We start from the raw sequence: 22,066 nt of genomic DNA, 5'->3' as shown, positions 1-22,066 counted from the left end.
AGATACTTTTGGGACATATCGCCTCGCCTCTCTCCGAGTGGGCCTGGCCTCTGAACTTTATAATCTATCGTGGTTCTTGTCTTCTTGCCTTGCCTTTGTCCGTTCAGTATTGGGACCGTGTTGATTTCGTAACCTGCTTATTTTCCCTCTCGTCCTAACAAATACTAGTGTGCCATCTAGGTTGAGGCATACACCTCTGTCTGAAAAAAAGTGATGCTGGTAGAACCTAGAATTGTCAAACTATTGTTAGGGGGATTGATCTGTTTTCTTCGTAGAGTAATTGTAATTGAAGTGGTTGCCGTGATAGTGCCAAAGTGTTTTCTATAGATGTGCTGTTATAAATAAATACCTTTATATCTTTACACTGAAGCCTTGTTCCGTGTTTGCTTGTCTTACTGTGGAGAATTGCCCTATTTTGTATACTCCACATACTGCTTAACTCTTCTTGAGGGAAGTCTAACTGCTCAGCCACAGCTACCAAGTGAATCTGTGTGGTACAGACTGCTACCAAGTGGGTTCACTGCCAAACACCTGTAGTCCTAAATCTTTTGCAGTGGTCCCAGAGGGAACTGCACAGGTTTCCGCCTACCACACAGGACATAATAACCCCACACACTTCTATGTATGTCTGCTGAATGGACAATTTCATTTCCCCAGGAAACACTTAAACAAGAAAGAACATTGAGTACAGGGATGACTATAGTATTGGGACAAGGAATATGTGCAGAGTAATGTGGAATAATCCACCAAACCACTACATAGTCACTAGTCAATGTGTGCCAAGCAAATTGGAAAAGAGCATAAACAGGGAAGAAGGACTTACTGAAGAGAGAAGCCATCCCAGAAGGAAGCGGAAGATTCACATCCTGGCAGCAGTAGAGGAGCAGGAATGCAGACGGTCTCAGTAGTGGGACGTTTACCCGCTGGTAGAGACATTCCTGAGGCATCCGTTGCAGATGAACACCCAAGAGGAGCAGATGCCCGAGTCCCCAGGCAGACAGGAAGCCTGGAGTGCACGGAGAATCCACAATGCACAGCTTACAGGCCATAGGTCCGTGCAGAGCCGCCACAGTCCCTAGAAGCTGCAGAGGGAAGCCGAGAAGGGCCGAAGCGCCAGCAAACAACCGAAGACGACCGGTAAAGACTCCAGAGAGGTCAGGAAGATTGGGACGGTTGGTGGGAGTGCTAAAAGGAAGAATCACGAAGGCAAGTCTGGGACCCGCACCCACAAATGTAATCAAGGCCTGCAAAAGCAATCTTCATAGTCACAGTACCTGGCAGGGGATGCTTGTGGTCTTGTGCAGAAGGGATGTGACATAGCAGTTTGTGGCTGGACTGCCCCTTTTGGGGTGGGGCCAAGCCTGATTTGCATATGGTCTTTCCTCTTCTGTAATGGCTTGGCAGGCGAAGAACGGTGGTCTGGAGGGTTGCCCAGAGCAATGCCAGTGGTTAAGATTCATTCTAAACCTTCCAGCCATCGCCTCTTTGTTTTTGCTTTGTCACCCCGAGTGGGACAGGTATACCCAGACTTGGGTCCTGTGCCTGCTGGGCCTAGAGACCCAAGCTACTCCTCACTGATGAGCCCCAACAAGGGCGAAACATGTTTGGGGATGCTTGTGGTCTTGTGCAGAAGGGATGTGACATAGCAGTTCGGGCTGGACTGCCCCTTTTGGGGTGGGGCCAAGCCTGATTTGCATATGGTCTTTCCTCTTCTGTAATGGCTTGGCAGGCGAAGAACGGTGGTCTGGAGGGTTGCCCAGAGCAATGCCAGTGGTTAAGATTCATTCTAAACCTTCCAGCCATCACCTCTTTGTTTTTGCTAGGATAGTGTATCAGACTGGCTGTGACCAATGAAGCAGCAGTAGTAAAGCGAAAATAAGAAGAATTAAAATATAGAAAAGGCAAGTCTGGGATTCACACCCATATGAAGAGAGACAAAAAAAAATCTTCATAGTCACAGTACCTGGCAGAATAGTAACCAGGTTGGCTGCGACCAACAAAATAGTAGCAAAGGAAGATGATCACCATAAATACAGTAAATGCGAGTCTAGGATTCAAACCCATATGAAGAAAGCCAAAGCACTCTTCATAGTCACAGTACCTGGCAGGAGGGTGTACCAGGTTAGCTGTGAAACTTCATAGTGTGAAAATCCCATGGCCTTTTCCCTCCCCCGCATCAACCGCCTTGGTATCCTCTTTGGGGGTGTCTAGAGAAGTGTTATTGCTGTTGGGTCCGGACCCGGGGAGTGACCCAGAGAGGGAGGAGGAGTCCCAAGGTGAGACATGGTGTCCCCCTTTCCTTAACACCTCCCTACCCGACATTCCCTCTTCTACCAAACACCATTTTGAATACTCTCCTCAATTCCAACAGGTACCAATACACAAGGGAGGCGTAGGAGAACCAGAAAAAGGATTACACATCATCCCATGTTTTACAGCACCAAGATTGTTCCCCTTCTCCTAACAGCATTTTTAAAATAATTTTCCAACAACCACTTGGAAACACTACAACTCCCATAATTCCTCCTCACTCTTTTTTTCCCAAAACCAATGGGACGAAGAAGAGGCAAACTGGAGCTATGAAGATTACACATAGGAACCAATGTACCATGTATTCCTATGGGCAGTTTCCATCTTGTCCCATTAATAAGGTTAGGCAGAGTCAGGCAGAGCTGGAAAACCACTCACACCTGACTCGTGTTAATTCTCCCAGTGACTATAAAAGGTGGAGCACGCAGGCACACTTTGAGCGATCTGGGGATGCTGGAGGAAGTACAGAGGCCAAGAGGAAGAAACCTGAGCTGGAGAGAAGCGGGAAGACCTGGAGCAAGGAGGACTGCCAAATTTCTGGGCCTCTGAGTACAGGGGAGGCTGCAGTATCATACTTGCCAACCCTACCGATTTAGGCGGTAGGCTACTGCTTTTCATGCAGTCCTACCACCTAATGACATCATCCACAGATCTTACAGCTATTTATAATCTGTCAGGCTAAGTGGCAGATTTATGGGGCTCTGACTAGGCCTGGCTGCGTGGTCCCAGGACAGTCAAATGAGCTGCAATGGCAATAGGGATAGATGAGGCACATGACCTGGCATGCTGTGACAGACATGAGGTCATCAGGCAAGAGTGTGAAGCCACACAGCCCATGTATCAGCTACCCGCCTGAACTCTGTGTGTGCTTAAAATTCGCTTCCCATCTGTTAACACATGACAGTGTAACACACTGTCTGCCAGGTCTCAGTGATTCTTCTGCAAAGTTAGTCAGATATTTTGGTGTGAAACTTAGAGTGACTTATTTTTGATGTGGCTGAAGGGAGCTTCCCTGCTTGCATTTATTTGCAGGACCGTCTGGGAAATTGTAATCATTGCACATGTCAGCATCTATACATGGTTTCAAAGATTGAGTGTGACAAATGACTGAACTTTTCCTGACAGTTTGTTCTGTGAGCTGTAATTCTTCTGAGCGCGATACCAAGTCGTTAATTTGGTGTTAACTCCGAATTGCATTAAGAATACATTTCAAAATGGAAATGCAAAGTAGTGTGCGCAATAGCAGAATCCTAAAGCCCACCAAAGCTAGAAATACATATAAGCTTAACCTCTGCCCATTTATTTCATCCTAGCTCACTAATTCATTTATACCTTTGGACATTAAAAAATATACAGCTCTAGAATTACTTTCTGTAAACCCTTGCTGGTCATTGTGCATATAAATGTTGGAACAGGAGTACCAGAATGCAACATGATAGGAGTGTAAAAGCCAGGAATTCATTATCATTTTAAACCAGACATTAGACAACTTGAGATCACCTTAAACAGTCCTATAGGTTGTACTAGGTTTAAGCAAAGTTAACATCATGATCTATTCCAATCTATAGGTGTTCATCCAGTCCTAGTTTTTCTTTGAATTGTGGGATTTTCAATCTGAGTTGTGTAATTGGAAAAGCAAAACTACAAATCCCAGAATGCAAATTAAAAAAAAACAAGACTGGATAAGCAACTAAAGAGTTGAAGGGATCATGTTGGCAACTATATGAAACACAGACATTCCCCAGAAAAGCCGTTGTGATAAACCCATGTGCTTGTAAATCAGCATATGCCAAAATGTGCATCTTATTTTTATATATAACATCCAGAACATTTGCAGAACGCACAATACTCATTACCACTTATGCATGTGTACATTTGAGAGGGAATAGACCCATACAAATAGTGTTTGCTGAAGCTGTTAATTAACCTGATGCCCATTACCGGAATGTTAATGACTAAATATATAATTGTTACTGGTATGTTTTAAGATTAATATATTTGTTAGTGTGGTAAAAGCCGGGCACAGTGATCAGAGGTCATTCATAAGTGTTATTACATGGCTAAACAGTCCTACCTTGGTGCAGCCAGTCTGGACATTTTTTCTAATTGTGACATGGCATTTACACTGGCAAAACCAACATGAGTGTTCTGATGTGGCGATAGTGGCATAAAGTGGTGCAATCAGAATGGGCATGTATGTGCAAAATCAGCATCAAAATGTTGTTTGCACAACAATAAATTGTGGAAAAACCATCATCATAATGCTCCTGTGTGGTGTTGGATTTTTTCTATGAGTTACCCTCCAAAACTGAATGTAAAGTGTGTAGCTCAATTTTTCAGAAAGTGCGATGTAAAATGCACCATTTGAACCCATTATTTTAAAAATGTCTGGGGAAAACAGGCACTCTCCCCTGAGCTCCCCTTCCATTGGTAGGACTCCCTTGCTACGCTTGAATGCCCCAGCATAATTGTGGGAAACATTAACACGCCTCAAATAAAAAATAAATCATCAGCTACTACTGCTCATTCATTAATCTGATAGGATAGACCTGTTGAGGAGTTTATGTCAGGTGATCTAATCAGTTTAGAGGTTATGTGATGACATTTTCTTTTACGTCATCATTAACTAATTACTATTTTTGAAAATTCAAAAATCCTACAGCTTTTTGGTCACAGAATGTTGGCAAGTACGCAGTATGGCAATGGAGCTCTGATTCCAGGGAGCCAAACCAGAGCCAGCTAGGGTTACCTGGCAGTGCCCAAACCAGACCTCCTCCCCTTGGTGGAACAAGAATGCCCAGCCCTTTGAGGGGCAGGTGGCAAGACTCTGACCTCAATGATTATCCTCTTAAACTCCTGGAGCTCCCAAGAACCCCAGAATGCAGACGCTGGCGAAGTGGGAGCAAAATAAGATCATTGCATTATGGAGGAACTTGAAGTCCAGAGACATTTTCTTGTGGTTAAACTCTGAGCAAGGCGATGCACGAGAAGGATCAGTTCTTCCAGGGCGATGGTGAACCAGGCGGAGCAGAGCGACAGGCCAAGGGATGGAACCGAGGTATGGAGAAACCTTGGACACCCCAGCGAGAGATCGTTACCTCTGAAGGGCCTTGGAGGTTGCGCAAGGAAGCCCAGTCAGAGTGAAGAGACCAATCTCTTCTGTGTTTCAATTATACCAGCCACCCTAACGAGTGAATGGCAGGGTTGGGGAGGTGCAGAGGCAGTTGAGGTTATCAGCCTCGAAAAGACAAAAATGAATTAACACAGCCGGTGAGTTTATGAAAGCAATGAAAGTCTGGTCTGTGTTAAATGAAACTTGACGGCAACAGTATCCAACGAATGAAGGTTGCGCTTGTGCCGATAAGACGTGAGACAAATCAAAGCATTGTGAAGAACTGTAAATTAAAGATACAAAGTAACAAAGTGGTCCGGAAGAAGATTGCCCAATGGAAAGTCTCTTAACTTTTTGATGCTATAGAAGCGGCAGGAAGAGAATGAAACTGAGAAGCAAGATTTGAACTGTTAGGTTTGATCCCGGCAGAGCGAAACCTGGATGTGAGAATTCTTTGAACTTTGAAATAAGTACTGTGCTCAAAACTATATTTACCAAGAGGCATTGGTGTAGGAGAGAAAATGTGATGTCTGAGGAAAGAAGGTCGAGGTAAGAACAAAAGCCTTGCAGTTTTGAAAGTTCGACAGCGGAAGGAAAGTGAAAGGAGACTTGAGCCCGACAGAGGGAAGCCTTTGAACCGTGGGGAAGGGAACCCCCACAAATTGTGATTGAAAGGTTTGAGCCTGGCAGAGGGAAACGTGTACAGAATTGTGGTAACCAGAAGGAAACAAACTTTTGTTTAACCGTATTACAAGTTAAAAGGTGACCTGGGCTGGAGTGAGAGAAAGCCCAGAGGTCCAGCGGATAAACAAGTGACTTTTCATTGAAGGCCAAGTGGGGCCTGGTCCACGACCGAACTTCAACCTTGTGTCCGAAGCCAGAGTGTGTTGCAGGGTCCAAGTTTGCCACCTTACCACGGTATGCAGTAATAAAATTGCGGCAAAAATGTCGCCTTTACAAATAAATAGCAGCAAAAATGCAGTGGTTTGACCCGGTAAAGGTGTACCCCATTATACCATTCAAGGGGAGTGCGGGTCAAATGTTATATTGGGTCTGGAAGTTGCAGGGGTTCGCCTGCATCCTTTACATGGTTTGCAGTGCCAAAACCATGACCTTTTTGCTGCGGCTTTTTGTGTAAAGAGCCATTTTTGCAGCGATTTTAAACACATGGGACCCCTTAGCAAATGCTACAAAATGTGGGGAAGGGAGCTTAATCAGCCATACTGACCTTTGTTTTGAACACTGATATTCCTTTTTTGCATTAGACCTGCCCTTTACACATTTATAGTAGTAGAAAGAGGGCAGGCATTAGGTTTATTAGTGAAGGCCATTTTATTTTTGACTAAGAACTGAGTGGGACTGTATTTTCTTTTTGTTTGATGGTCGAGAATGCTCCCATCTTAGATATGGGACAAGATATGAGTTTTCCAACCCATTTATAACAATCAAAGGTTTTGAAACGTGCGGCTCTTCCTTCGGCGTCTACTCGTGATACCATGCCCCCATTACATTAGTCACAGCATCTGGGACAAACAAGAGCCAGGTTGACTGTGAAAAATATTGGGAAGAAACTAGATGAAGGGAAGGAAGCATGCTTCCTAGTAATTTGTACATAAAAGACAAGGGCCAGAAAAGGGGGATATTACCTCAACATTTTGACTAGGCAGGTGAGGAAACCAAGAGGAAGCAAAGCAAAGTGCGCTATTTTGTGGACATTTTTGGAACACTAAAAGAGGTAGACCCTAACTGGACATTCGGAGGGTGAGACAACCTGGGGAGTAAGGTTGTTCTTTCTTTTGAAGTTATTTGTTGCACATTACCAAATTACTGTGAATGCAAATAGACATCCAAGGCCAAATGATAATGATGTGTTATTATATAGTAATTACGCTCAATCGCTTTATATAGAACAAGTATACATACAACATCACCCAACCTGTGTTGGTACTCATTTATCAACCTCAGAAGGATGAAAGGCTGAGTTGAGGTATTTAAGAACAGACTAAATCAGTGACTCACCCCTGAAGTGTGCCTGAAATAAACCTTTAATGAGTCTAGAAATTATTGTATAGAATTACAGAAAGACAAAATAATGTGTTATTCTTATTTAGGGTCACTGCTCAAAGTGTTACACTTGTGGAACCCTCTTTTTTTTTGTTGGTTTTTTTTAAACAGTCATGAAAAAGAAAGCCAGCCACTCCAAAAATAAAGAGCCACCTGGCACTGGCCACAGCCCAGGAGCTTACAATAAAAAAAAAATGTAAAAAAGAAACGTTCTTTTTTATTTTTTTTTAGTGTTAGCAAGGGAGACCACAGGGGTGGCAAAGGAGAACTCGGGAGTCACAACTGGAACCCCTGGTGACTTTCAAATGTTGTCCCTGCAACTCCTACGCAGTAGTTGGTCACTGAGGGTTTTATCAACATAGACATCTCAAACCCATACCTTTCATCAACAGCCGGAAAGAGGTACCTCACTCAGGACCCAAAAACTATTACCACTTGGCCACACCTTCCCTCTGTATCCCCCAACCATGACAACTAGCCTAAGAAAAACCATACAAGGAACCATGAAAACCAAACAGTATACCTTCCCCTCTTGACACACCGCTCATTAATTTGCCATAATGACCTGCACCACTGTGAAACAAAACCAAAAATATAGAGACGGAGCACATATGGCAAATTCTGAAGCAACTAGAAGTTGCCAAAGGATCAGTTTGCAAGGAGTACCTGTTCAAGCACCCACTATCTTCCAATCCCCTTTTAACACCCTCTACTGTCTTTCTCACAGTAACTCACTAGCCATCAGGAACGTTAAGGAAATAATAGGCTCACTTCTGTAGAAACAACCATACAACATGGACCACCAATGTAAATAAAGAGTGGCACGTTGATCCAAGATACCTACCACATGCTTGGCTTTTAGCGACCAAATGAGACACAAATGTGTCCTCCCACAAGACAGTAACATGAGGGCCCATTGCACATCAGCAACTGAGCCCAATGCTTGAAATTCTCTTTCAATGATGTCCCCTGCCTGGCTCTGCAGATGGTCGAGGATGCAAACCAGGGGCCAAGTATGTCTCTGAGCCAGGGGATGATGGGCTGAAGGGGAGAGTGAGAGGTTCCCCAGGTTGCTATACCTCCATCCGTGTCACAAGACAGGGGGTAGTCACATCGGTACCACAGAAGTTAATTATGTACACTATAAAAGAAGAAAAATCTCTTCACTTTGTAGGGGCGAGAACAGCATTCCAGAGGGAGAGTAGTGAGAATGTGAGTGAAACAGGAGGAAGAGGATGAGGAGTTCCAGAGCTGTATTGACAAGGACAGAACGGTCATCTTGGAGCAAAAACAGGTAGGAGGTGGCTGTATTCAGCCAGCTACAGTATTAAGAATCCTGACGAGTGAAGAACTGCTGAGTATCTGGGCACAGAGACAAGCAGGGGCCAGACAGTTCAGGAAAGAGGAGATGGTGGAGTATTATGTGCTACATCCCCAAAGGAGGAGAAGCAAATTGGGCACTATACGCCCAGTACCAAACCCTAAAGAGATTAGATAGAGGATGGTGTTGAAGCTCAGACCAGGTTGGCAGTTGCTAGGCCATAAATCCAACCTCGAGATACGTGTACTAAATACCCAGAAGAGGTGGGGGGATAATAGAGCCTTATAGACCAAATGAGAGGTCATTACCACAGGATAATGATCTGCCACCAAGTTGTGGACTGAGGTGAAGCCGAAGGCCATAATTTGGGGAATGGTCATTATGCCAAGCGATAATGACCCCTCCCTCAGTCTATAAGGTTATTAGCACATAATGGTAGAAGCAATACATGTTTTTGAGTTTTGGTGCTGAAGTAAAAAAATGCTACTTTAAGTGTGAATAAAGTAAATAGACAAACTGAGCTAGTAAATTAAATGTGCTTTTATTTTGTGTTATTTAAATAAACATGGCTGTCTTCGTAAGTTAAGCATTTTAACTTAGTTGAACCAGAATATGTTTAACATGAACATGCATCAGGTGCCATGTAAAAGTAAACGGTTTCTCTATAAGAAAGTGAAAGCATTTTCCAATGTTTTAGCGTTCTCATTTGTGTGTCAAATAGCAAGTTTCAGCCAAAAACGTCCTCCCAGTGAGAAAGTACCGTGTTAAATAAAACCTTGCCTGGAAATTGCATAGTTTCCCTGTCCGCTTCTGATGACAGGATGTTCAGAATGCAGTCAATACCACTGACTGCATTTTAAACATTCCGATTGGCTGAGAGGAGGCAAATCGTGATCTCCATGTGCTAATATTCTATAAAACATTCAAAGGAAGGAAAAAAGAACACAATTGTACTGATATGGAACACTCAATTTGAATATTTTAATTTCCATTTCCTTCCATAGAATTGATAACAATCTTGAATAGATTTCACACAACTTACATGGACATACATGTTACATATGGAACTAGAAAAAAGATTCAAGTGCTATAGTGTAAATAGAACATCATTTGTCAACACTCCTTTTAAGAACACTGTTTCTGTGAATGTTTCTTTCGTTGTGGAAGGAGGAGAGTGGCGAGAGGACGGAAGAGGGAGAGAAAAGCTTAAGCATAATAGACCCAACATGGTACCTGTAATATGCAATTCCACATCCCTCTAATCACCAACTGGTTAGAGTAGTGAGAGTTAGGAAGTCCCTGAGGGAGATTAGAAATCAATGACAAAAAGCCTTCATGTCATCATCATAGCAAATAACGTACTGAGGGTGAAACGATCGCTATTTACGAACCTCGTTTTAAGGACTCCTGGGCTAGGAAGGTGGTTCTTTGAGATGAGTGAGAGAGAGAGTAAGGCCCAATGACTACTCAGGGGTCAGCAATGCAAGACTAACAACTTTTGAGGTTTGTTCAAAATAGGGCATTTTATTAAAGTATAAATTATATTAAATGCCTCACTATCCCTACTCTGTTGAGGATTTCCCTGCCTAACAAAAACTAAAGGGAAACACTTTAACATCTGAAGTCTGGCCCTCACATTAAAAATAAAATATAAAGAAAACGTTTATGGCAATTCAAAATAACAACAGCATTCACAGTTTCTTGATTGTCTCTCAACACCCTGGGGGTGAGCTCCCTTCCTCAGGATTCAGAGTGAATTATATTCCAAAAGTCAACAAAAGAATGTAACAAGGAAATCTTTGTAGACACAGTAGTCTCCCATTAGTTCTTGATGTCTCAATGTCAAAGTAGTTTGTTAACCACAGTTCCAACAACAGCCATTCTTTTTTCCTTGAATAAATATGAACTTTCCACCTTCTTAGAACAGCACCAATGGTATTCCCAGCCATAATGCTTTTCTACCACTTCCAGTAATTCAAGGAGTTTTGCCACAGTTCAAAAGAAGAGCCACTTCTACAACTGTCAGTGAAACACATTTCTTGGTTAACAGTTAATATGTCATTAATCACAATATTAGGATTCACAATACCTGTAACGGTCAGGATGCTTTCACAGTGCTGCTGCTTCCACTTCAACAACTTCACTTCTACTCAGGTTTACCATGAGAGCCTTTCCCCTTGTCTCATAGTACTACACTTCATTTAGGATTATCTATTGTTGCATCTTCTGACACTTAGAAATTCCACCACAGCTTTAGTACTTTGTGATTCAAAGAAAAAGGGTTTTAGAGTTTAGACAAAATGTAGGTTCAGGCACTTCAACACCCTCCACCAGGCAAGGCATTCTTCCTCTGAATATCTCCTCAGAAGGGGCAGCCTATTTTCCTCTCTTGCCAGTCTCAACTTCAAGTATTATTAATGAGCAGCAAGTTTCCCATCCCCAACTTTGACTCCATTTATCTTCCAACTGTCAGCCAATTACAATTTACCCAGAAGCCTTGATGCCACACTCTTTGCTCCAGTAAATGCTTGCACACTTGTATGTTAAGCAACATTAAACCTGTGCTCACATAAGGAATCACAACGCCAGGTTTGGCTCACTGGCATCTGAAATTCTTCTTCTGCATGCTCCACAACTTCCATGACTTTAGATACCACTTCTACTTCTTCTGGGGTCTCAGGGACCCACACCCTTCCTCGTCAAATGTATGACTGGTCCGGCCACTCGAAAAAGGAGCCCCTCTTGTTCTTGAGATCCACAACTTGCCTGCAGCTCCTCGCCTCAGTTTCTGACACACCTCTGGCATTGCAATCTTCACAATCAGGCTCACATGGGTTCACAGGCTCACAGCCTTCCTGCATGCCTTCCACTGCGCAGCCTCTGCAGCTCAGAGTTTGGGAGAACAGGACCCTCTCAGAACAAGCAGGTGAAATCTGCTGTCTCTGCTTTCTGGCATCCGTTTGGTTCTCCCACTTACACAGATTGCCAATACTGTGTCATTTCCTTTCTGCTTCTGCTACTATGGCCTGCACCCCAGTCACAGTTCCAGCTCCTTCTCATTGCCTGCACCTAAGGGGGCCTTTTATGCCTCCAAGGTTCCTTCAGGTGGGCTGTTAGGCTTAATTGCTTGAATACTACTACAGCATGCCCCCTCAGGTCTCTTCTTCGTCCCAGTCTCATTGGATTCGTAGTGCCCAACAACAAAGTTAGTTATTTTAGGCAACTTCTTTATTTTAAAGGGAATATTTATTTCCCTTAGGCCTACTAAAAGTTGAACTGTTAGAATTAGTTGTTACAGAGGAAGACAATTGACTTAAGCAAATATTGCTAGATCCTTTTACCTTATACCTTTGGGAGTAAGGAGGATTTTTATCTTGAGATACCTTGAGATCTTTCAGTTCTTAGGGTCCGTTCAGATTTCATGGTATTAGTGCCCAAAGCCACAGGATGTATATGTGATTCAGATATACTGTAATGGCAATAAGCCATTACCTGTTTTGGCCATCTTGAAAGTTGTTCCCTTTCAAAGGACACATACCGCGTCTCATCCCACGAGATCTCACCACCCAGGGCTACGTCTCCTCCTACGTGATCCTGACGCGGTACACCACCCCCAAAGTCAAGATCAGGAAGTTTCTGCCTTTCCCTGACCACCTGGGAGGCGACTTTAGGTTGGGATTCAGTGAGGGATCCATAGGATTCTTCACACTACTGAAATAAAAACCCTGTACCGCCTCAGTGAGTTGTAGTGATTGTTGTGCCATCTGTGACCGCTGTCTTGATCATGTGCCACAGTATGGATATCACGTTAAAGTATTGAGAAAGGGCCATACCGTGAGGCTAGTGACTCACAAAAATGGGATCCTAAATACCAACCCCCTCCCATGTGTTGAAATGCATCTCTGCAGTCCATGAATTGAGTATGCCAAGCTTTGACCTAATGCTCACCATTCTCTTTTCTCTTCTCAGAAAATCCTGTGAGATAAGAGGAATGGAAGCATAAATGGACAGTTCGAAAATTAGAACCACAGTGGGGAACCCAACAGACACACAACCGAGGGTCACAGCGAGGAAGAGAGAGACAGTGCAGACCCCAGGACCACGAGAGTGGGCTCAGACAATGTCCAAAGGGCCCAACCCACCAGGGAGTCAAAAAAGGGGGAGCCGGAATCCCCCTCCAGCCTAAGACTTACCATGAGACCCCATGGAAATGGATCCCAACAGAGGGCTTCCCAGGCCTCCCCCACACTGGAATGCAGAAACACTGCAGGACTTTTGAGTATAGAAGAAGAGGGCTGTCAAGAATCCCAAAGCCACCAGGGAAAGGCAAAGGAAAGAGATCCATCTTTCCAAAAAGTTATCAGGATAATCCATGAGAACAGGTCCCGGAACAAGAACCTGGACATTGGACTCCATTTGTCACAATCTTTGTAACACTGCACCCTCGGGTAGAAAGTGGGTGGAGTTTAGCCCCCATTTCATGACATTTCCCTAAACTTAAACCCCCTGAGGGTTAGGGTCTGATTGCCAGGTAACCAATACTCACAGGTGGAAGGATACTTAAGCCGGGGACAGGAAGCAGAAAGTGTGGTTTATTCAGGTGAGTTCAGCAGTGGAACTGGAGGTGGAGGTGGACCAAAAGTGATAGTGTTAGTGTGAATGCAAGAGTAGTAGGGGGAGGGGGAAAAGAGTAGTAGTGTGGGCGAGGGAAGTAGTTGTGTGGAAACAAAAAAAATGAAGTGGAAGGAGAGGTAACATCAAAGGGAGGAGGCGAGAGCTAGGAGGAGTGAAACATCAGAGGGACAGCAGAGTGGTAGTAAGAGTAGGAGGGAAAGGTGAGCATAGGTGTGACTGGACCAATCATATGTGCACGGCACAAACCCCAAAACCTCATTAGAACACCAACAACCAGTTTGAGTAAGAACAGCAAGAAAGTCCCTGAGGGAGCTTAGAGAGACAACACTTTAGAGAACCATAATTAGTAGAAGTTAGAAATGAGACAGCAGGGATTACCAGTCAGCAGCACAAACAGGGGTTATGGACACCAAGGCTACAGAGGGAATCTGGAGGCAAGAGAGAGAGAGAGGGATGCCTTGAGGGCCCAGAAAGCAAAAATAAATACCCATGATCCATCCTTGAGCCTCAGACTTTTTGGTGCCATATATAAAAGTATTGCTTTGTAAGAATCAAGAATAAAAGCACTAGAAGAGAAAGTTCAATTTGTTAATATGTTTGAATGAAATGCAGGAGAAAATCAAAAGAGCAGAGCCTTTACACAAACGCGCTGGTTAATACATTTTATTCATAATTACAGATAAAGTAGAAGACTGATTTGTGCAGGAGAAAAATAAAAAGTCTACAGACGCTATCTGGAACTGCAAGGGGATCTAGTGTGGTCTCGGTTTCTGGTCCTTAAAAAGTGGGTTCTTTGTCTGGCAGACATGTACTGCAGTGAATGTACACATATTGTCCTTGCCATGTTTGGCGTGCTTCACTTTCTGCCACCCCAGATGGCTGCTATGTCTCAGCCACTGTTTGTATTCCTGTAATCCAATTGCGTGGAGAACATTTTGCAAAACCCATTCTCTTAAAATAGGTACTTGAAGGGCTAGAAAATGCTCCACTGAGACAACCACCTTCACGGATAGGTCAAGAAAGTCCACCAAATGTTGTATTGCTAAGTGGCTTATGATGTTTCCTGGAAATAAGGCTTTGCTAGATTCATCCTCCTTGGACTACAATTAATCTGCCTGATACCGGTTACCACAGCCATCATTTGGGGAAACACTCCACCTACAGCATTCAGACCAAATTCAGGGTTAAGAGTGGCCCACTATAAATAGACGATATTTCCTGAAACAGCTCAGGAAGGTTTATTATGTAGGCATCATACAGGCATATATACAGGCAATAATGAGCCTATTAGAGCAGTCCCTACCTGGGCAGGTTTTTCCTAGATGTGCTCATTGAACCCCTGGGAGTGACTTCTTCTATAGCTATGTCTGCATTCCAGTTTGACTAGGTATTTGTAGGTAGCTGCAATAGGAGTTCCACAGACGTCAGTGAGGATCACTCAATCTTCCTTTCTGTTTGTAAGACTCCAACCCCCTTAGTGATGTACATCCTTTGATCTTACAATGATGACCCCCACATTATCGTATGTTCCTCATCTCTGCCTTCAATGCTCCTCATAATTTGATCCGCTTACCGTGTTTTTCATGCAGTTCTTATTTCCCAGCATAAAAAAAATAATAATAAACGTGTTGTGTGTTTTGGGTAGGGGATTAGGGGGGTGGGTGGCAGGGTGAGGTGGTGTGGGGGGGTTACAGGGAGGTTGGGAGGACCCCCCATAACAAAAAAACACGGTGAAATGGCCACAGTGAAAACACTACAGGAAATCTGCAAACGGCTAAAACAGCTGCAAGGAAAACAAATTTGATCAATTGGCCCGTTTTGATTAATTAGTTTACACACACTGAGAATGTAGGCTATATCTAACTGAACATTAAACATCTGTCTGACGTCTGAATAAACGTTTCAGAGAATGCAATTAATTATTCAGTGCTGGGAGCAAATCCCAACATTTGCATGTTGATAAGCAGAAAGTCACAAAGACCTAGGTGAAAAACAAAATCAAATGCTAGAGCATGAAAGCATACCTGCTGGACTTCTCCTGCTTGATTTTACTGATGTGTTGTAAATGGGTAGGAAACGTTAAAGGACTTGTAGATTCTACAAGAATGATTCTGAGAAAGAAAAGAGAAACCGTGATTTAAAGGCAGAAAAAAAATTCTTGCTGCCAATTCAACTATAAAACATAAATAACAGAACATAATGAAACATCAGCATTGTCAACTGTGTATAGGAGTTATCAGTCGATCAACAATTACAAATGTTGTAACACCCCCTGATCGGTTAATTGCAATGTAGAGACCCAGGTTGATATGTAGCTGTTAATAAAAAAGCTCACATAAAAAAAATTAAAAAGAAATATCATTGTGGTCAATCGTTCTTCCAGCGAGGAACTACTCTTCATGATGAGGAGGATTACCGGTTTTAATTTAGTACTTGTGACTACTGTTGTATTGGTTTGGAAAGGTGTTTATAACAGGTTTTATGCCCCTTTGACAAATAAGGCGAGTGCGACCTGCAAGGATATAAACATGGTTTATAGTCCCTGAATCAAGAGGACACAGTAAAATGTATAGCCTAAAACAAACAGACTTTCCCTTAATGGGATATTTTTTTTACAATCTCTTAAAGCAGTTATCTTCAGACTATCGGGTTGCCCCACTAAGGGTGACCTCGATGATGTTAAGGGAGGACAGCAATCTCTTTGTAAAGGACGTACAGCCACTACTTTTATTGGAAAAATAAGCAGTTCTAGAATGAGGGTGGCAAGAACAAATTTTCATTCACAGGAGCTCAACAAAGTTTGCAAACAACTGTTTTAAGGTAACCGAGTTGTATGATCGGACATGATATTGACTTTGGGGTCAGTGATACTCTGTAAGGAAGGCATGTTATCAGAAGTACAACAGACACATGCAATATAAGCCAAGGGTGTTTATTGAACAGTATATGGGTGAGAAAAACACCTAATCCAAACCTAAATCTAAGATGGGAGCAAGCTACGACCATCACAGCAATGAAAAACACTGTCCTAGTGGTGTTGTGTCAAAACAAAATGGCCTGTACTAATAAACCTTTTGCCAAATCCTTACTCTGTACAACAAAAGGGTGTTGGACAATGATATGTATAACAAAAGAGTGTGGTGCAAACTGAAATCTCCAAAAGGGTTTTGGTAGTTCAGAACTGCTTAACTAGTGCACTCCCTTCCCCGCGTTACATCACGGGACAAGGCAAAACAGTGCATGACTGTCGGCACCCCTTGAGTCTATAGGCATCAGGAAGCCGTTTCTTGGGAAAAGGCAGGATCCCTCAATTCAATTTCTTTTGCTTGGCATCACAAGACTTTTCCCAAGCTCTCACCATGTGGGATTCACCTCTTCCCCGGCATTCTCATGATACCCCTTCATTGGGTCCACCTTGGTCTTTACACCACGGTTCAGTCACTTTATCAAAAAGCGGGATGCACTTTCCCTTGCTTTCACTTCGCATCCCTCTGTCGGGTTCACTGTAGCCTTTAAATCACAGTTCAGTTAACTTTTCCAGTTCTACTAGCTAAGAATCCTCAGGAGCTCTTAATGTCTTTTTAAACAAATATTTGGTGCACTTTCACTGATTCACTCAGGTCCACCCCCTCCTCAGGGCTCAGACCTTCCCTCTATCGGGCGTGAGCCTTCAAACTGCTAGCATCACACTTGTTACTTTGCAATCTTTCACGTTTTCACTCCAGAGTACTTGCCAGTTCAATACAGAGACTTCCGATAGGCGATTGTGTCTCGCCGGGTCACTCTGTTATATTGTAGCAAGGGCGTTTACTATAACAATCAGGCTTTTCTTTCTCACGGCTGCCGTCCTACGTGGCAACGCACAATATTGCATACAGTTCAAAAGTTTATGCCGGCCTCCTCTACCGAGGCCTTCTTGTATCTGCAGTTCTTAGTTAGCATCACAAGGCTAATAATTCCTTAGGTTAACTTTATACTTCGTTTCACCTTTTGTCAAAGACTTTCGACCGCAAGAGGGGGAGGCTTGTACCCTTGACTTTACCCTTGTATGACCATTTTGACTATTCACCTCCCCTCTCGGTTACACTCTCAAGTGCTTCAGATTTCCTTCGCGGCTTCTCTCACACGTACAATCTCGGCATTCTTCATTCTTGCTACAATGTGCTTTCGCTTGTGGTTTTCTTGACAACCCAATGACCACCTCAAAAATGTATGTCCTTCTCATTTATCAACACAAGCCAGTCTCCCATTTCACTCACCGGCAGCGGTTGATACAGTTTATCAATACCTTCCGTCTAGTCAAGGCTTTGGGCCCAGTGCGGCTCACCTCCTTTCAAGTCCTCACACCGCACATGAAGGAGGTACCGCCCTGGCCTTCTACAGTAGCAGGCAGTTGCCCCTTTGGAATTCTACAGCAACTTTCACCCCGCAGCTGGTGGGACCACAGCCTTTCATTCGCCTCCTGGTGCAGTCTGCTCTGCTTCCATGGTGGCGTCGCCATCCCGGGATTTCCTGCCCTTCCGTTCTGCTGCTCTTGCTCACTTCGATTGCCCTTCTCGCTTTGCTCTCCCGATGATCTCATGCTCCATCTTTTATCCCAGTGGGGAAAGGTAACAGGATTCAGGTGCAAGCCATTAAGGTTAAGTGCAGGACTCTGATGTTGAGACATGTCAAACTGACTGGCTGTGTGTGAGTCTGTCTTTCCCTGAAGTGCTTTGTCCATGCAGCCGAGTGTGTATAGGAAAGGGTGAGGGGGAGGTAAAGTTCCTAGTACCTGGAACATGGAGGGTTTATAGGGAAATGGGAAACGGGTTACCGCGTCTCTCCTCCGGGTTCCCCACTTCCACTTCCCAGGGACCTCTTATCCAGGTCATCCAGGTGATCCTCCCGCATGGGTCCCCCAGGAACTGGATCCAAAGGCGGTGGCTGTGTCCTGGCCACCGGGATGACGGTTCCCAATGGGACTGAGCAGTGAGACACCCTTTGGTTTCTCAACTCTTATTTCCATCCTTGGGTTTCTGTCAGCATGTCAATCAGCAGAGTGTGTGCAAACATGTTTCTCTGTGTGATGATGTATTGTCTCCATCTTCTTCCCACTTGATGTGGTGTGCGAGGACATGCTATTGTGTGGTTCTGCAAAACGTGGTCCCTTCAATGACACTCCTATCGGTTGGCTGTAGATCAAATATAGCCCCCCATTTGTGAATAGAACAGGTCCACCCTATGCATAAAGGCCATTCAGGAGAACCCGAGTGGCTAAGGAGCACTCTAGCCCTTTCCATAGGCAATCTCCTTCACCATTGCTCCACATTTCCCCCTTGTCCTTAGAAACCTGCCCAATGTCAGCACCAGGATTTCGCAGAATTATTTTTGCACTTAAATTTATTGTGGAGGGATGGTGTTGGTGATCCTTGTTTGCAGACTGCTGCCCGCTTCACTCCCCATGGGTGTTCATGCCATATGTAGGCAATTGATGTTCGATAATGGAGTGGGGTGGGATGGTTGTCCCAGAGTGCTGTGACAAGTTCCGGGATTCAGTCACTTCTCCCCAGAGTGGAGCCTTTCCTTGTGAGGCTAGGGAGGTGAGCCAGCTATGCAATAATACCTCTAGGGTTGGCGGCATGCAGGACCTCACAGGGAGAGACTGCCATATGGGGAACAAGGACTCCCATTCTGCAGAGGAACTCCCTAGAACCCTCTATTCCAGAACAACAGTAACATCAGAACTTTTCAGGAATAAGGGCTGGTGCCGCCGGGGAGTAACTAAGTTTGCTTATTAAAGCATTGGTAAAGAGAACTACATTTCCCAGCATTCCGGGGAGGACCTGTAGTTCAGCGCAAGTTGCCGCGCGTTGCCAGCTGCAAGTAATGAAGGGCAGCATAAAGCCAACACGCTCGCAACCGCAGGTGTGGCTTATTTTGTGTTCCTGGATGGGTGCGGTCGGAGCGAGACGTGAGCAAAGCTTTCCTTACAGCCCGTAAGACTTTGGAGCAAGACGAAGCTGGCAGACTGGTGGGCAGTTGTTACAGCGTTTTCTTCAGACTCCGAGTGGTCCTGTGGGGCCGCTCGGAGCTCAGATAAGTAATGGGTACATTACGCTGGTAAATACGGGGAGCAGGAGGAATGCGGGCGGGCTGGCTGACATTGGTTACGGCATTTTCTTCAGACTCCGAGTGGTCCCGTGGGGCCGCTCGGAGCTCAGATAAGTACTGGGCACATTACGAGTTTACAGCAAAGTGTGTGTTTTCAGTAAATCCTTGTTAAGGACTTCGATGCTTAATACTCGTGTGTTTAAAGGCACACGGCAGAGTGCGGACCATGTTTAGGGTTGCTAAATCAGCAACATACAGTACAGGACATTCAGAGTTAGGGGCTGTTTAGGCACAACAGTCATCTGTGTCCCTGTCTGGGCATGTACATTATGGCTATATGTGTTCAGTGTTGCTTCAGCTTGCCCAACGGGCCATGTGTCATGTATTTCATGTATGGAATCTAATTCCATTGTTGGTGTTCATCTATGCTTGCTATATGTTTATCTTTTTACATGTTCACACGTATTAAGGTGTGTTTATACGATTTAGAGGTAGGCTGGAGGCAAGATTAATAGCGCATACTCTATGCGTTTGGTTAGTAAAAGAACTAGATAAGGAGGTTTTTTTCCCTGTGCTTCCCCTTTCCTATCCACCTTAGGAGTTTCCTAACCCTCTATCCGGTGTTCCTACATCCCTACCCTATCCGCAACCTCTTCCTAACTCCTCTTCCCCCCATTGGCTGCCACGTGGTGTCCTGTGTCTATAATCAGGCGCCTGTGCCAACCACGGGTGGAGGGTCGAATTCATTCGGCTTCTGTGGTTCGGGGGAAGAGTGTCGATTCCTCTCCTCCATTATTGTGTGCATACTGACATAATAAGCCACCCCCATATTAGGATACTAAAACCACCCAAGCCAAATGGATACGACTCCTCCACCTTTAGCCGATGTGCTAAAGGCTCTTCAAGATATTCAGTTAGAATTAGCACAGGCACGCCAAGAGTCAGACAACTTAAAAGTACAAGTACAAGGTTTGATGGCTCAGCGAACCCCCTTGGAGGGGGCTAGTGGGTCTAATGTTAGAGAACCAGCTACTAGTCAAAATGCTTCCGTTATTGTTCAATCTCCTAGTAATGTACTGTTAGCAGCACCTGAACGGTTTTCTGGTGATCCTCGGAAGTATATGATGTTTATGACACAATGTAGATTGCATTTTCTGTGTAAACCCATGGCGTTTGAGACCATTCAGGCCAGAACGGCATTTGTAATATCATACTTGACAGGGGATGCAGCGGCCTGGGCAATGCCCTTGGTTCAAAAGGATGATCCTTTGCTGTATAGTTGGGATGGGTTTTTGGCAGAATTTGGAAGGTTGTTTGATCGGCGGGAAGTGTCTTTGGCCCAAGATAAAGAATTATTAGGGTTGAAGCAGGGTACTAAAGATTTGGTAACGTATGTGACCCAATTTAATAGATTGGTGATTGAAACAGAATGGCCAGAGGCTAAACAAACAGTGTTATTTTATCAAGGATTGAAGGATGAACTAAAGGATGCCATTGCTCAAGTGGAGCCGCAACCTAGAACATGTACAGCTATGATAGATTTGGCATTGAGACTAGATCACAGATTGAACGAGAGAAGAGGTGAAAGAAAAAGACCGGAGGCCGTTTCGTTTGCGAGACTAGATAAAAGTAGAGGAGGAAGGTTGAGTGAGGTGGAACCCATGCAGATTGGTAGTATCAGAGGACCTTTATCAACAGCGGAAAAAGAGCAGCATAAAAGTAACAATCTAGGTCTCTATTGTGGACAAGCAGGGCATTTTATCCGCAATTGCCCTAATACTCCTCAGAAAGGGGGCGGGGAGACAAGAGCAAGAAGGAAACGGTAAAAGATGGGCCGGCCTTAGGGGGAACACAGGTGTCTGGCCCGAGTGAAGTAAGGTTCCCCAGATGGGTAGCAAACACGGTTGGAAGCAAAACCTCTCATTTTTATATCTTGGTGACATTATGTTTTGCGTTGTCCAAGAAAGAGGTATGGGCAATGGTGGATTCGGGGGCTACGGGAAATTTTGTAGACATTACTTTGGCTGAACATTTAGGATTACCTGTGCAAGACAAGGAGAGGGTGGAAGGTGTGCAGTGGTGTGCAGTCAGTGGATGGGTCCCTGTTGATATCCGGACCAATTCGGAAGCAGACTGAGAAATTGGAAATGATATGTGCGGCAGGACATAGAGAGGAAATCACATTTGATTTGATAGCAGCACCTCAGTTTGGTGTGATCCTGGGAATGCCTTGGTTGAAAGAACATAATCCAAGAATTGACTGGGTAAAGCAGAGGTTGTGGTTCGAGGAACAGGAGTGTAAGGAACATATGTTATCAGAATTGGGACCGGCAGTATTGTTGGTGGAAAGGAAACTGGATATGCCAGTAGTAGGAGCGGTGGAAACAGATACCTGCCCAGTATATGGAATTTGCTAAAGTTTTTGACAAAAGAGGAACGGAACAACTACCACCGCATCGACCATATGATTGTGTTATCGAATTAGAGGAGGGGGTCAAGTTGTCTTGCAGTCGGATATATGCTCTCACTGA

At 44.3% G+C, this 22,066-nt stretch overlaps 1 protein-coding gene across 1 annotated transcript in view; it reads right to left on the bottom strand.

Annotated features, from left to right (window-relative positions):
- CFAP47 (cilia and flagella associated protein 47) overlaps window positions 1–22,066 on the bottom strand; it is a 3,369,192-nt gene that overhangs the window by 1,891,134 nt on the left and 1,455,992 nt on the right. Inside the window, exon 40 of the mRNA XM_069639370.1 lies at window positions 15,467–15,553. Within this exon, the coding sequence (XP_069495471.1) occupies window positions 15,467–15,553 (87 nt within the window). The remainder of the gene's footprint in view (window positions 1–15,466; window positions 15,554–22,066) is intronic.

The sequence above is a fragment of the Ambystoma mexicanum genome, chromosome 7q (assembly GCF_040938575.1).
Source record: "Ambystoma mexicanum isolate Mex_15411 chromosome 7q, UKY_AmexF1_1, whole genome shotgun sequence".
Classification (NCBI taxonomy): domain Eukaryota; kingdom Metazoa; phylum Chordata; class Amphibia; order Caudata; family Ambystomatidae; genus Ambystoma; species Ambystoma mexicanum.
The sequence above is the reverse complement of the archived record's forward strand: the minus strand, read 5'-3'. Positions and strand labels throughout refer to the sequence as shown.